Here is a 14,992-nt window from a genome sequence, read left to right as displayed (position 1 = left end):
ATTTGCACTACTAAAGCAGGATGGCACCATTGAAGCTCTAAAAAACTATAGGGAGAAAAATACTTTATCTAAAAAACTAATTAAAGCTGCCAAAAAGGAAACAGAGAAGCACATTGCTAAGGAGAGTAAAACTAATCCCAAACTGTTCTTCAACTATATCAATAGTAAAAGAATAAAAACTGAAAATGTAGGCCCCTTAAAAAATAGTGAGGAAAGAATGGTTGTAGATGACGAGGAAAAAGCTAACATATTAAACACCTTCTTCTCCACGGTATTCACGGTGGAAAATGAAATGCTAGGTGAAATCCCAAGAAACAATGAAAACCCTATATTAAGGGTCACCAATCTAACCCAAGAAGAGGTGCGAAACCGGCTAAATAAGATTAAAATAGATAAATCTCCGGGTCCGGATGGCATACACCCACGAGTACTAAGAGAACTAAGTAATGTAATAGATAAACCATTATATTTTATTTTTAGTGACTCTATAGCGACAGGGTCTGTTCCGCAGGACTGGCGCATAGCAAATGTGGTGCCAATATTCAAAAAGGGCTCTAAAAGTGAACCTGGAAATTATAGGCCAGTAAGTCTAACCTCTATTGTTGGTAAAATATTTGAAGGGTTTCTGAGGGATGTTATTCTGGATTATCTCAATGAGAATAACTGTTTAACTCCATATCAGCATGGGTTTATGAGAAATCGCTCCTGTCAAACCAATCTAATCAGTTTTTATGAAGAGGTAAGCTATAGGCTGGACCACGGTGAGTCATTGGACGTGGTATATCTCGATTTTTCCAAAGCGTTTGATACCGTGCCGCACAAGAGGTTGGTACACAAAATGAGAATGCTTGGTCTGGGGGAAAATGTGTGTAAATGGGTTAGTAACTGGCTTAGTGATAGAAAGCAGAGGGTGGTTATAAATGGTATAGTCTCTAACTGGGTCGCTGTGACCAGTGGGGTACCGCAGGGGTCAGTATTGGGACCTGTTCTCTTCAACATATTCATTAATGATCTGGTAGAAGGTTTACACAGTAAAATATCGATATTTGCAGATGATACAAAACTATGTAAAGCAGTTAATACAAGAGAAGATAGTATTCTGCTACAGATGGATCTGGATAAGTTGGAAACTTGGGCTGAAAGGTGGCAGATGAGGTTTAACAATGATAAATGTAAGGTTATACACATGGGAAGAGGGAATCAATATCACCATTACACACTGAACGGGAAACCACTGGGTAAATCTGACAGGGAGAAGGACTTGGGGATCCTAGTTAATGATAAACTTACCTGGAGCAGCCAGTGCCAGGCAGCAGCTGCCAAGGCAAACAGGATCATGGGGTGCATTAAAAGAGGTCTGGATACACATGATGAGAGCATTATACTGCCTCTGTACAAATCCCTAGTTAGACCGCACATGGAGTACTGTGTCCAGTTTTGGGCACCGGTGCTCAGGAAGGATATAATGGAACTAGAGAGAGTACAAAGGAGGGCAACAAAATTAATAAAGGGGATGGGAGAACTACAATACCCAGATAGATTAGCGAAATTAGGATTATTTAGTCTAGAAAAAAGACGACTGAGGGGCGATCTAATAACCATGTATAAGTATATAAGGGGACAATACAAATATCTCGCTGAGGATCTGTTTATACCAAGGAAGGTGACGGGCACAAGGGGGCATTCTTTGCGTCTGGAGGAGAGAAGGTTTTTCCACCAACATAGAAGAGGATTCTTTACTGTTAGGGCAGTGAGAATCTGGAATTGCTTGCCTGAGGAGGTGGTGATGGCGAACTCAGTCGAGGGGTTCAAGAGAGGCCTGGATGTCTTCCTGGAGCAGAACAATATTGTATCATACAATTATTAGGTTCTGTAGAAGGACGTAGATCTGGGTATTTATTATGATGGAATATAGGCTGAACTGGATGGACAAATGTCTTTTTTCGGCCTTACTAACTATGTTACTATGTTACTAAGTGTGCCCTCACCAACTTTCAGAAAAGCTGGTAATGGGAAATAAAAACTTTTGTATTTTGGCCCAGCACTTTATAGTATGAAGAAAGTGTAATGCTGCAATGGATTGTGCATAACATGGAGCATAGTATTTCACAGGACTCTATAGTTCAAATGACATCACTGAATGCAGATTTCGACTGTGAATTGAGAATTTTCAAAATGATTTATCATTGCTGTCAGAGAAAGCAGCAGATTTCTGTTTTTAGATATAATGGGGTCTTATTTTTATGCACTATTAATGAAATTTTTATGAAAAAAATTAAAGCCTTTATTCACCAGTTGAAGAGTAACTTATTTGAGTCCTGGATTTCTGTCATTTGTCAAATATTCGGGTTAATTCGGCAGATGACTTGACAATTGATTATTTACTTGGTGTAATTACTCTAAAGTAGCATTTCCAGTCTTATTTTGCATGTAAAAGATTATGCCTGATCCAATACCCTCAATTAAATAGATCACGGTTAACATGTCATGAACTTGCCCCAATATTCTGTTGCATTTTCTTCTTTTCTGTCTGCAAAATCTGGCATCGCTCCTCCTCTTCCTCCACCCGAGACTCCAAGTCATGCAAAATTTCCTCCAATTCTTGCTTTTTAGCTGCTAAACGAGCTCTCATTTCTTCTGCTTCTGCACAAAGTTCAGTTTCAGCTTGCAGTTGTTCCTGCAGTTGCATTTTTTCTTGCTGGAGCTACATAAAAAAAATGCAACTAAAAGGTTATTAAAGATACTAATAACTTTATAACAGAGGATGCAAATCAGGAGTGAAACATTAAAACGCTTCGTATGTAAACCACCAGTATGTGAAGCGTGACGAGTTTTATAATGAGATACAATACAATACTAGTACCATTCATGTGAAGCACCCCTAGTGTGAATTATCATACTTGTACAAAAACCTCACAAGAAAGCTACAGTGACAAGAAAGATCAAACAGAAGGAAATTAAGAACTTTGCCAATAGGGAATAAAAGAATATATGCTTTAATTATACAAAGATTTAAGTCACCTGCATCTGAAAGTGCTCCATCTCAGAAACTTTCTGGTCAGAAAAAGTTTGAAGCTCTTTCACTTTTTGAAGTTCCACTTCCTTTGCATGCAATTCCTCATCAAACCTGTTCGCTTGTAGCAGTGGTTTGACCTGGACACAATAATATACAGCATAAAACAAAATCATAACTGCTTTTGGAATAAGATTAACTAGATAGAGTACATTCATAGTTTGCAGTAGGAAAAGACATTAGTGGCACAATTTTCTCAGCACATTTGTTTCATAGGCTACTAGGAGTTCCTCAAATCCGTATCAAAAGACCTAACAGCAAAAAACTGATGTGTGAAAGTAGCCTTACACGTATTGCTATTCTTCCCTGTTACTTTGTGCACAGATGGACTGAATATTTTTTTCCCCACACATTTCTCATTTCAGTGTATTGATAAATATTTCATAGCCAACGGCAGTTTTCTTCATGAAAACTAGGGAAGCATTCCATATTTATCAACACTACGAAACAAAAAGAACGGAGGGAGGACTGTGTCACACTAAAAAACGTAAACAGACTTGTGTTTATTACATAAAATCAATCGTACACATGAAAATAAAACACTAATATATTAGAAAAGTGTTTCTTCCTCTACAGATTTTACTTTAATTGAGAAATTTGACTAATGACCAATTTTGACAGTCAGTGAAGACACTTTCAGATTAAAGAGATGGGAGACTACAGCGGATTCTGATTCTATTCTATGTAGTCAGGAGGGAGGAGCTAAAGGCAGAGCTCCAGCTATTTACATAATCTTGTCAGTAACAGTTGTCAGTTCCCATCTCAGTAATTGGAACGTGTCTTCACCGAATACAGATTTTACCTCAGAATGGATAATTTTGATTATGACCGATTAATTCTGGAAGAGAAAGCAGCAGATTTCTTCGATAAGAAATATTGCAAGATTCTACATCTGGGCAAGAAAAACGAAAATGGGAGGAACAGAACTAACCAACAGCACATCTGACAGACTTGGGTATACTAACAGATCGGACTGCACACGAGTCGATGTAATGCGGCAGCAAAAAAAATAAATAAATAAATAAATTAATAAAAGGACATTGAAAAACTGGAGCTCAGAGCAGAGCTACCAGGATGGTAAGCAGAGCTACCAGGATGGTAAGTAGACTGCAATATCTGCCCTACGATGAAACTGCTAAAGTTATGTTCCTACGGTCAGCGGCCAGATATTACATCATAGTGGACGGGATTTCAAGAAATCCTATCTCCACTATGTGCTCAGAGACTGCCGCGGCATCCCTGCATAAACAGACATGTGGTGCATCTTTCCAGACCACAGAATGTCCATTTATGTTGCAGAGACACTGACTCCGCAGCGTAAATTACCCATAGACTCATTACATGCGGTAAAACCCGCATTATCGTGTGGGAAAGCAGCTTACTACTCATGTGAACCAATTTAAATAATGTCTTACCTTGTGCCACAGCCGGAACTTCGCGTACACTGCAGTTCTCGTGATGAGCTCAGCTAACCGCAAGAACTGTCGTGCACGTGACTGCCGGGGACGGGCTTATCTCCGTTCACTTGCCAAGTTCTCACGGTCAGCTGATCATGAGAACTGCAGTGCAGGTGACTGCCAGAGACCGTTATCTCTGGTGGTCATCTACAAGCTCCTATGGTGTCTGGATGTCAGGATGAATGGTGTATACCACCGTTCAGCTAAAGGTATCCAGATGTAGCAGAGCTGAACTCGTCGTGGGACATTATGGATTATCTTCTCGGCGGAGAGGTATGGTATATATTGTTGCTTTTTTATTTTACTTTTTTTTTTTTTTTAACAGGAGATCAAGGGCTTCGGGGAATTAGGTGAGGTGGTAAGTATGGTTTAATTTAGAATATTAAAGGAGTGTGTCTATTTCAATTAAAAGGATTTTATTCTGACACTATTTGCCATACAACTATAGGATTAGTAATGGATGGATGTCTTATAGACACCTCTCCATTACTAAGCAGTGGGCTTGATGTCACCAGACAATACAAAGGTGACATCAACACCACAAATATTACCCCGCTTGCCACAGCTACAGGGCAAGTGGGAAGAGCTGGGTAAAGTTCCACAATTGGTGCATCTTTGGATGTGCCAATTATGGGGTGGCTGGGGGCTGCGATTTATAGGCTGATGGCCAAAATCCATGGGCCTCAACTGCATGAAAATAGCGGGCTGCAGGTGTCTGCTTTTTCCTTGACTGGTTAACAAGAATAGGGGGGCCCACGCTATTTTATTTGGAGGGGATCCCACTATTTTTGCTAACCATCCAAGGTACTCAGACTGCTGCGGCCTGGTGTTATCAGGCTGGTAAGGTTTATGGATATTGGATCCTTACTAGCCTGAAATACCAGTCCCAGTAGTCTGCTTTTCTCTGGCTGGTTAACAAATATAGGGGTACCGTATGCTATTTTTAAAAAAATATACCGTATTTGTTTATTAAAAATGAGGGGACCTCTCTGTGCTTTCATACACTTTCTGTGTCATGTACTTCTGGCTATGTCACAAGATTCACCTTCATTTAAATTAGTACACATGCGTAGTAAAGTTGCGTTCCCTTACTTAATGCGCATGTGACTAGGAACATAATGCGGTTTTACTGCATCTAATGAAAGTGTATGGGTAGTTTATGCAGCGGAGACTAAAGTGACATGCTGCGGTCTGGAACGACGTGCCACATGTCAGTCCCTGCGGGTGAGCCGCGGACATTGGTGCACACAGTGGGCATGAGATCTCTTGAAATCCCAGCCACTATGTTAGACGCTGCAGGTTAGATGTTGCAAATGTACGCAGCGTCCCATCCGCAGTGTTTACGGACCATGGGAACATACCCCAATATATCTGCAAACAGGAAATCACTTTTTTCCTTCCCAGAAGCCAACTTTCAATTAGCTTTATTTCAAGTGACAAAACACATGAAATCAAAAACGCATGAAAAAACGCATGCGGAAAAAAAAGGCATCAAAAATGCAGGTGACCTGCCAGTGACCTCAGATGCAGATTTGGTGCAGATTTCGCCTGCGTCAAATCCTAAGCCATTGCTGATCGTGTGCACATACCCTAAAGGATCTGGGAATGTCCACCTTGCAAAAACAAGGCAAGAGGACACTAAATAGCAGTCTACAAATATCTGAAGGGATGTCACAGTGTAGGGATCATTCTTATTCTCATTTGCACATGGAAACACGAGAAGTAATGGAATGAATCTGAAAGGGAGAAGATACAGGATAGATATTAGAAAAAAAACAAAAAAAAACTACTTTTTGACAGTGAGGGTGATCAATGATAGGAATTGGCTGCCACGAACAAAGGTGGAGAGTTCTCCTTCAATGGAAATCTTTAACCCCTTTACCCCCAAGGGTGGTTTGCACGTCAATGACCAGGCCAATTTTTACAATTCTGACCACTGTCCCTTTATGAGGTTATAACTCTGGAACGCTTCAATGGATCCTGGTGATTCTGACATTGTTTTCTCGTGACATATTGTACTTCATGATAGTGGTAAAATTTCTTTGATAGTACCTGCGATTATTTGTGAAAAAAAACGGAAATTTGGCGAAAATTTTGAAAATTTCGCAATTTTCAAACTTTGAATTTTTATGCAATTAAATCACAGAGATATGTCACACAAAATACTTAATAAGTAACATTTCCCACATGTCTACTTTACATCAGCATAATTTTGGAACCAAATTTTTTTTTGTTAGGGAGTTATAAGGGTTAAAAGTTGACCAGCAATTTCTCATTTTTACAACACCATTTTTTTTTTTAGGGACCACATCTCATTTGAAGTCATTTTGAGGGGTCTATATGATAGAAAATACCCAAGTGTGGCACCATTCTAAAAACTGCACCCCTCAAGGTGCTCAAAACCACATTCAAGAAGTTTATTAACCCTTCAGGTGTTTAATAGGAATTTTTGGAATGTTTAAAAATGAAAATTTAACTTTTTTTCACAAAAAATTTACTTCAGATCCAATTTGTTTTATTTTACCAAGGGTAACAGGAGAAAATGGACCCCAAAAGTTGTTGTCCAATTTGTCCTGAGTACGCTGATACCCCATATGTGGCAGTAAACCACTGTTTGGGCGCATGGGAGAGCTCGGAAGGGAAGGAGCGCCGTTTGACTTTTCAATGCAAAATTGACAGGAATTGAGATGGGACGCCATGTTGCGTTTGGAGAGCCACTGATGTGCCTAAACATTGAAACCCCCCACAAGTGACACCATTTTGGAAAGTAGACCCCCTAAGGAACTTATCTAGAGGTGTGGTGAGCACTTTGACCCACCAAGTGCTTCACAGAAGTTTATAATGCAGAACCGTAAAAATAAAAAATAATTTTCACAAAAATTATATTTTGCCCCCAATTTTTTATTTTTCCAAGGGTAAGAAGAAATTGGACCTCAAAAGTTGTTGTACAATTTGTCCTGAGTACGCTGATACCCCATATGTGGGGGGGGGGGGGGGGGGGGGGAACCACTGTTTGGCCGCATGGGAGGGCTCGGAAGGGAAGGAGCGCCATTTGGAATGCAGACTTAGATGGGATGGTCTGCAGGCGTCACATTGCGTTTGCAGAGCCCCTAATGTACCTAAACAGTAGAAACCCCCCACAAGTGACACCATTTTGGAAACTAGACCCCTCAATGAACTTATCTAGATGTGTTGTGAGAACTTGAACCCCCAAGTGTTTCACTACAGTTTATAACGCAGAGCCGTGAAAATAAAAAATCTTTTTGTTTTCCCACAAAAATTATTTTTTAGCCCCCAGTTTTGTATTTTCCCAAGGGTAACAGGAGAAATTGGACCACAAAAGTTGTTGTCCTATTTGTCCCGAGTACGCTGATACCCCATATGTTGGGGTAAACTCCTGTTTGGGCACATGGGAGAGCTCGGAAGGGAAGGAGCACTGTTTTACTTTTTCAACGCAGAATTGGCTGGAATTAAGATCGGACGCCATGTCGTGTTTGGAGAGCCCCTGATGTGCCTAAACAGTGGAAACCCCCCAATTATAACTGAAACCCTAATCCAAACACACCCCTAACCCTAATTCCAACGGTAACCCTAACCACTCCTCTAACCCCGACACACCCCTAACCCTAATCCCAACCCTATTCCCAACTGTAAATGTAATCTAAACCCTAACCCTAACTTTAGCCCCAACCCTAACTGTAGCCCCAACCCTAACCCTAGCCCTAATGGGTAAATGGAAATAAATACATTTTTTTTTATTTTTCCCTTACTAAGGGGGTGATGAAGGGGGGTTTGATTTACTTTTATAGCGAGTTTTTTAGCGGGTTTTTATGATTGGCAGCCGTCACACACACAAAGACGCTTTTTATTGCAAAAAATATTTTTTGCGTTACCACATTTTGAGAGCTATAATTTTTCCATATTTTGGTCCACAGAGTCATGTGAGGTCTTGTTTTTGCGGGACGAGTTGACGTTTTTATTGGTAACATTTTCGGGCACGTGACATTTTTTGATCGCTTTTTATTCCGATTTTTGTGACGAAGAATTACCAAAAACCAGCTATTCATGAATTTCTTTTGGGGGAGGCGTTTATACTGTTCCGCGTTTGGTAAAATTGATAAAGCAGTTTTATTCTTCGGGTCAGTACGATTATAGCAACACCTCATTTATATCATTTTTTTATGTTTTGGCGCTTTTATACGATAAAAACTAATTTTACAGAAAAAATAATTATTTTTGCATCGCTTTATTCTCAGGACTAACTTTTTTATTTTTTTGCTGATGATTCTGTATGGCGGCTCGTTTTTTGTGGGACAAGATGACGTTTTCAGTGGTACCATGTTTATTTATATCCGTCTTTTTGATCGCGTGTTATTCCACTTTTTGTTCGGCGGTATGATAATAAAGCGTTGTTTTTTGCCTCCTTTTTTTTTTCCTTACGGTGTTTACTGAAGGGGTTAACTAGTGGGCCAGTTTTATAGGTCGGGTCGTTACGGACGCGGCGATACTAAATATGTGCACTTTTGTTTTTTTTTTTTATTTAGATGAAGTGTATTTATGGGAATAATATATATTTTTTTCATTATTTAGGAATAGATTTTTTTTTTTTTTTTTACACATTTGGAAATTTTTTTTTAAACTTTTTTACTTGGGGGGGGGGGGGGGGGGGGGACATCGCAGATCAGTGATCTGACAGTTTGCACAGCACTCTGTCAGATCACTGATCTGACATGCAGCACCTCAGGCTTCACAGTGCCTGCTCTAAGCAGGTTCTGTGAAGCCACCTCCCTCCCTGCAGGATCCGGATCCGTGGCCATCTTGGATCCGGGCCTGGAGCAGGCAGGGAGGGAGGTAAGACCCTCGCAGCAACGCGATAACATCGCGTTGCTGCAGGGGGCTCAGGGAAGCCCGCAGGGAGCCCCCTCCCTGCGCGATGCTTCCCTATACCGCCGGCACATCGCGATCATCTTTGATCGCGGTGTGCCAGGGGTTAATGTGCCGGAGGCGGTCCGTGACCGCTCCTGGCACATAGTGCCGGATGTCAGCTGCGATAAGCAGCTGACACCCGGCCGCGATCGGCGGCGCTCCCCCCGTGAGCGCTGCCGATCGCTATGACGTACTATCCCGTCCAGGGTCAGATAAACCCAGGGCACCTCAACGGGATAGTACGTCTAAGGTCACAGAGGGGCTAAACAGAGGCCCGATAGACATCTGTCTGAGAAGGCTTAGTGAATCCTGCATTGAGCAGGGGATTGGACACGGACCCTGGAGGTACCTTCCAACTAACATTCTAGGATATTACAAAGTTGCTCATTTTCATGTGTACTATTTATGAAATAAAAATTAAAACATGTTTATGATTTAAGTATATTCTAAGCCATAAGACAGTCAAACTGTTAAAGAAAGCCAAAACAAGATCCTACCTTAGTAAACAACCTCCACCACTGCCAGTTTCTTAATTTTAGGTAAGCTGCACAATTTCTTTGAATCACTTTCATTGCAGTAAGCTGCTGCTGGCGTTTAGCAAAAGCTCTGTAAATAGGGAAGGTGCAAGTTCTTGTGAAACTGTATTTTACACATTGTTAAATTTCTATCGTTTTTAACTGTGCACAAAGAGTCTGCTAAACTCCATGTAGTTCGACTGTGGTACCCAGTGTTTTGAGGATCCTCATTCCTGAAGATGGTATTGCATCAAGTTAACCTAAAAGAATTCCCATCTCTTACATATATATCTGCAGGAGATTTAATTTGTGGGATCTTAATCTATTTTGAGAAAAGGGACTCTTGCAGTGGGCAGGTCATCAGAACTAAAAAAAAATGAATTCCTACCCCCTCACCCCAGCATGCGTCGTTATCATGGTCAAAAGATACAGGACCCATAAGTACAAGTGTACAAGAAGGGTATATCTCTGCTTTGGAATGGCCAGGCATAAGCCAAGACCTGTTGCATTCTGAAGGATCAATGATCTGTCAAATCTGAGCATGCAGTGCATGATAAATTTGCCTAAACTGTTTAACCCTTTAAAAGATTAATCTCTATGACCCTTAAGCAGTGAGTGTTCTGAAGTTTTGTATATATTTATTTTACTTGCTTATATAGAGGCCTTAATTCCACAGCACTTTATAGACATCACTGTCCCCATGGAAGCTCAATTTGAGCATGAGAATGCACATACAGCTCCCTCACCCCGAGGAGCACATGCCCTCACCCCGAGGAGCACACCCCCTTACCCCGAGGAGCACACCCCCTCACCCCGAGGAGCACACCCCCTCACCCCGAGGCAGACACTCCTATCCAGAAACACTTTAAAACATTAAAATCTGGCAAATGTCCCAAAGCAGTTTTTCCCAAACTCCAGTCCTCACAGCCCCTAACAGGTCATGTTTTCAGGATTTCCATAGTATTGCACAGGTGAGAGAATTCCTGTGCCTCAATGGAATTCCTTCACCTGTGCAATACTAAGGAAATCCTGAAAACACGACCTGTTGTGGGCCGTGAGGACTGGAGTTTGGGAAGCTGTCCTAAAATCTTCAATTTACATTACATAGTTGAGATTAATGATCAAATGGCAAAATTGGCCTCATTCTCAATTAACCATACACAGGAGAGTGAGGAGGAGAAAAAAAAAAAAAAACAATCCTAAATACAACATAAGCTTCCTGGCCAGAAACCAGGATATGTTAAGGTTATAGACCAAAAGGAAATCCCACAAACTCCCGTATATACTCGATTATAAGCCGACCCGACTTGGTATTCAGATAGCAGGGACTATGTACTATACTGATTTGCACTATAACGGACATACTGCTTTGCAGTTGATTTTTCATATCGGATTGTAATATTGGATATTTATAGATCATTTGGACACGCACATTGTTTCATATAGGAATTGTTCCACATTTCTGTGTGATGCTCAGGCTTTCCCTGCGTTTTATTTGTACATATTTTAATATCTTTTCAAGATAAAATATTTTAATGTATTTATAACCTATTTCTCAACACCTGTGAAAGCTGATTCTCAGGTTGTGATGTTATATGTATTTTGAAGTGGTATCTGCACTAATTGGATATGAAGGCTTGTGTGTTAAGAACTGACCAATCTAAGCTAAGTGAGTGCCCTTACTTTCTTGCAATGTATCCTCTGCACCAGGCTTGGAAACCAATAATCACATCTGTAATTTTAAGATCACGTTCTTCTTCTAAATGAGCAAGGACACCCGCTCTGAAAAACACTTTGCTTTGTCCAATACGATAAAGGTTGGAATCTAGCTCCAGGGCTTTGATCTGTTAAACAAACAAAATTGGGTTAAAACCAGAATACACCTCTCCCCACTGGTGGACATGGACATAAGTGTGCCCCTGTGCAAGAATATTATATGGGCCCTTTCCAGCCAAAGAGCTAATCATAATTAACAATTCCAACTTATTTGGAGGAAGAACTGGCCTCCTAGCCCTTTGGGTCCCTTTGTGGCTGGACATGTTGCACCAATGATATGTCCATCTCTGCCTCCCCATCCTTCAGCGATCCCTAGTCCTAGCAAGACATTAGTTGTGACTACCAGTCACCGTCTGGTACTGCAGAGCAAATCCTATTAATTCTCCATCAGAATGCACCGAGTACAGCTGCTCAGAGGCTCCTCTCTGGAACCGTATGGCTGTTTATTAATGTAAATCAGCCATATGGATTCCAGAGAGGAGCTATTTTATTTAGTGATAGTTTTTCATTTTTTCCAGGAGGGGAACTTGGCTCACAATTCTCTGGAGACATTTATTTAGCATCATTAGCCTGTAAGCAACACCCTGCTGGTGGAAAACAAAAATTAGGACTAAAGAGATCTCTGGAACCTTAGGACAGATTTAGAGAAAAAAAAAAGCTGAGTACTTTTGAGCAGAGGGAGTAAAATACTAGGAAAACTGGCAACTTTTGACTTCATGACTGTTCCCATTGAGTTCATTAAAGGGAACCTGTCACCTGTTTTTGCCGCTGTAATTTCAGGGCTTTTCTACAGCATTCTATAATGCTGTAGATAAGCCCCCGATCTGACCTGCAAGTTAAGAAAATAGATTATACTCACCCTGGGGAGCAGTCCGGTGCCTCCCATCTTCGTGCATCATCATTCCCCGGCATCGCGCTCCTGTGCAGGCGTACTTATCTGCCCTGTTGAGAGCAGAGCCAAGTACTGCAGTGCGCAGGCGCCAGGAAAGGTCAGAGGCCCAGCGCCTGCACACTGCAGTACTTGGCTCTGCCCTCACCTAGCCAAATCTGTTCTCATGCTTCGCACTGACTAAGGCCAACAGCCCAAAACACCGTGTCTGCGAATTGAGATACTGATTTGGCTTTTATCCCAAGTCATATTGCAAAACTCGTTAAAGGGTTGATTGTGACAGAATTTGCCATTTGAAGCTGCCTTGTGTGGATCTAGGCCCATCTCACCACTGGGATGCAGGATGTCAGAGTTCCTAACAGGGACACTGTCTTCCTTAGGGTCATTTGTTGGAAGATTGTCACCAGTGAGGAAAGGTTTACCACCTTGTCCACTTTGTCCTCGTGTAAGGGACAAGTTTGGTGAAGATCCTTGGAGCCACCGATAACCCGATGCAAGGGCTATGAAGTGGTAATGCTTGATTTTCCCCTCTGCGTAGAGGGCTATTCTCGGGTACCTCTGACTGGACAAAATCAGGATGTGGTAAGCATCCTTTAAATCGAAGAGCACCATGAAACAATTGAGAAAGCAGTTCTGGCCGTGCATACCGATTCCATCTTGAAGACACTATTCTTTAACCACCGGTCCAGGTTCTTCAGATTGATTATGGTTCTGAATGAACCATCAGTTTTTTTTTAAAAATCAAACAGAGGGGGAAATAAAACACCTTTACCTTTCTTTAGGACATTGCACAGAACCTGTTTCTTTTTCCGGCTCAAGATCTTCATCTCTAGGGCTAGCGGTTCTTCCGATGACCTTCTGGGGGGTGTCACTATGAAGGCTTGATGTGACAAAATTCTATTTTTAGACCTTCCCTTACTAATATCCAGAATCCAGCTGTGGGAGATCTCCAATCCCTGGATTAAGAGGGAGAGCCTTCCCCTTAGGCAGGGGTCACACTTGCGAGTGTGATGTGAGAAACACACGTGAGTATCTCACATCAATACCCGGCACTGCTGCCAACACTCAGGACCGGAGTGTGCGGCTGCATAGAAATACATGCATCACACACTCCAGTCCTGAATGCCGGCAGCATCGACGGGTATTGATGCGAGAAACTCACGCGTGTTTCTCGCATCACACTCGCAAGTGTGATCTCAGCCTTACTTATAGCCTCATCATGGAGAGGATTTTTTTTTTCCCCTAGAGGGACCTCCAAACATAAATCCGTACTCTTCTACTTTTAAAATCCCACTCCCTTCTCTCCCCTTGAGGACGTCCCATTATATTTTTTCCACCGAAAAGACGTCTTCCTTGAATCACTTGTAAACCCAGGATAGCCCTTCTGGTCACTGGCCTTAACCAATATGTAATCCAATTTCTTCCCAAACAGCAATTGGCCATCAGGCAGCACGGTGGCGCAGTGGTTATCACTGCAGCCTTGCAGCGCTGGAGTCCTGGGTTCAAACCCCACCAAGGACATCATCTACAAGGAGTTTGTATGTTCTCTCCGTGTTTGTGTGGGTTTCCTCCGGGTACTCCGGTTTCCTCCCACATTCCAAAGACATACTGATAGAGAATTTAGATTGTGAGCCCCAACGGGGACAGCGATGATAATGTGTGCAAACTGTAAAGCGCTGCGGAATATGCTAGCGCTATATAAAAATAAATATTATCACACGGTAGAGAGCATAGTTTGTTTTTAGACCAGAGATCTCCTGGACAGCCTTTGAGCCACTAGGCTTGACTTGCTGCATTCGACAAACCAACAGTGCTAGCGTCAGTCTGCCGATGTGTGCCAGAAATGATGTGGCTCCCTGTAAAATGGCAGATTGGCCAAAACTTTATCCCATGTGGTTTTATCCTTGAGCTGTTCCTCCACATGTTGCTGCCAAATCCTAAGAAAACAGGTGGTACAGGTTCCAGCAATAATTAGCTCCAGACCTCTTGATTCCCATAAGTGTGCTTCAGATATCCATCTGCTTTTTTTTTAATTATTATCCAACAGCTCTTTAATTATTTCAGAATCTTCAAAGGGTACGGATGACCTCTGAGGATTTTGATACGGTCCCATCAATCCTAGGAACCTTATCCCATATCGGAGTCCTTATGCTCAAAAGGACATCTTTTTGAAGAGGAGAGCAAGGTACTTTCCCAATCCTGGTTAAAGGGAATCTGTCACCTACTTTTTCATATATAAGCTGCGGCCACCGCCTTTAGGAGCTTATCTACAGCATTCTCCATGGTACTCTGGAAGGTGAGCTTGGGCATAAGAGATTCCTTGTGGTCTGTCTCCCTTTTATACATCCTTTCAGAA

General features: G+C 41.7%; 1 protein-coding gene across 1 annotated transcript in view; it reads right to left on the bottom strand.

Moving 5' to 3' along the window:
* The window catches only part of MYH9 (myosin heavy chain 9), a 234,002-nt gene that overhangs the window by 81,196 nt on the left and 137,814 nt on the right, over positions 1-14,992 (bottom strand). The window contains exons 19-22 of the mRNA XM_069737169.1: positions 11,655-11,815; positions 9,954-10,062; positions 3,022-3,153; positions 2,498-2,704 (exon numbers count right to left, since the gene is read on the bottom strand). Of these exons, the coding sequence (XP_069593270.1) occupies positions 2,498-2,704; positions 3,022-3,153; positions 9,954-10,062; positions 11,655-11,815 (609 nt within the window). The remainder of the gene's footprint in view (positions 1-2,497; positions 2,705-3,021; positions 3,154-9,953; positions 10,063-11,654; positions 11,816-14,992) is intronic.

This window comes from Ranitomeya imitator, chromosome 8 (assembly GCF_032444005.1).
Source record: "Ranitomeya imitator isolate aRanImi1 chromosome 8, aRanImi1.pri, whole genome shotgun sequence".
NCBI classification, from domain to species: Eukaryota; Metazoa; Chordata; class Amphibia; order Anura; family Dendrobatidae; genus Ranitomeya; species Ranitomeya imitator.
The sequence above is the reverse complement of the archived record's forward strand: the minus strand, read 5'-3'. Positions and strand labels throughout refer to the sequence as shown.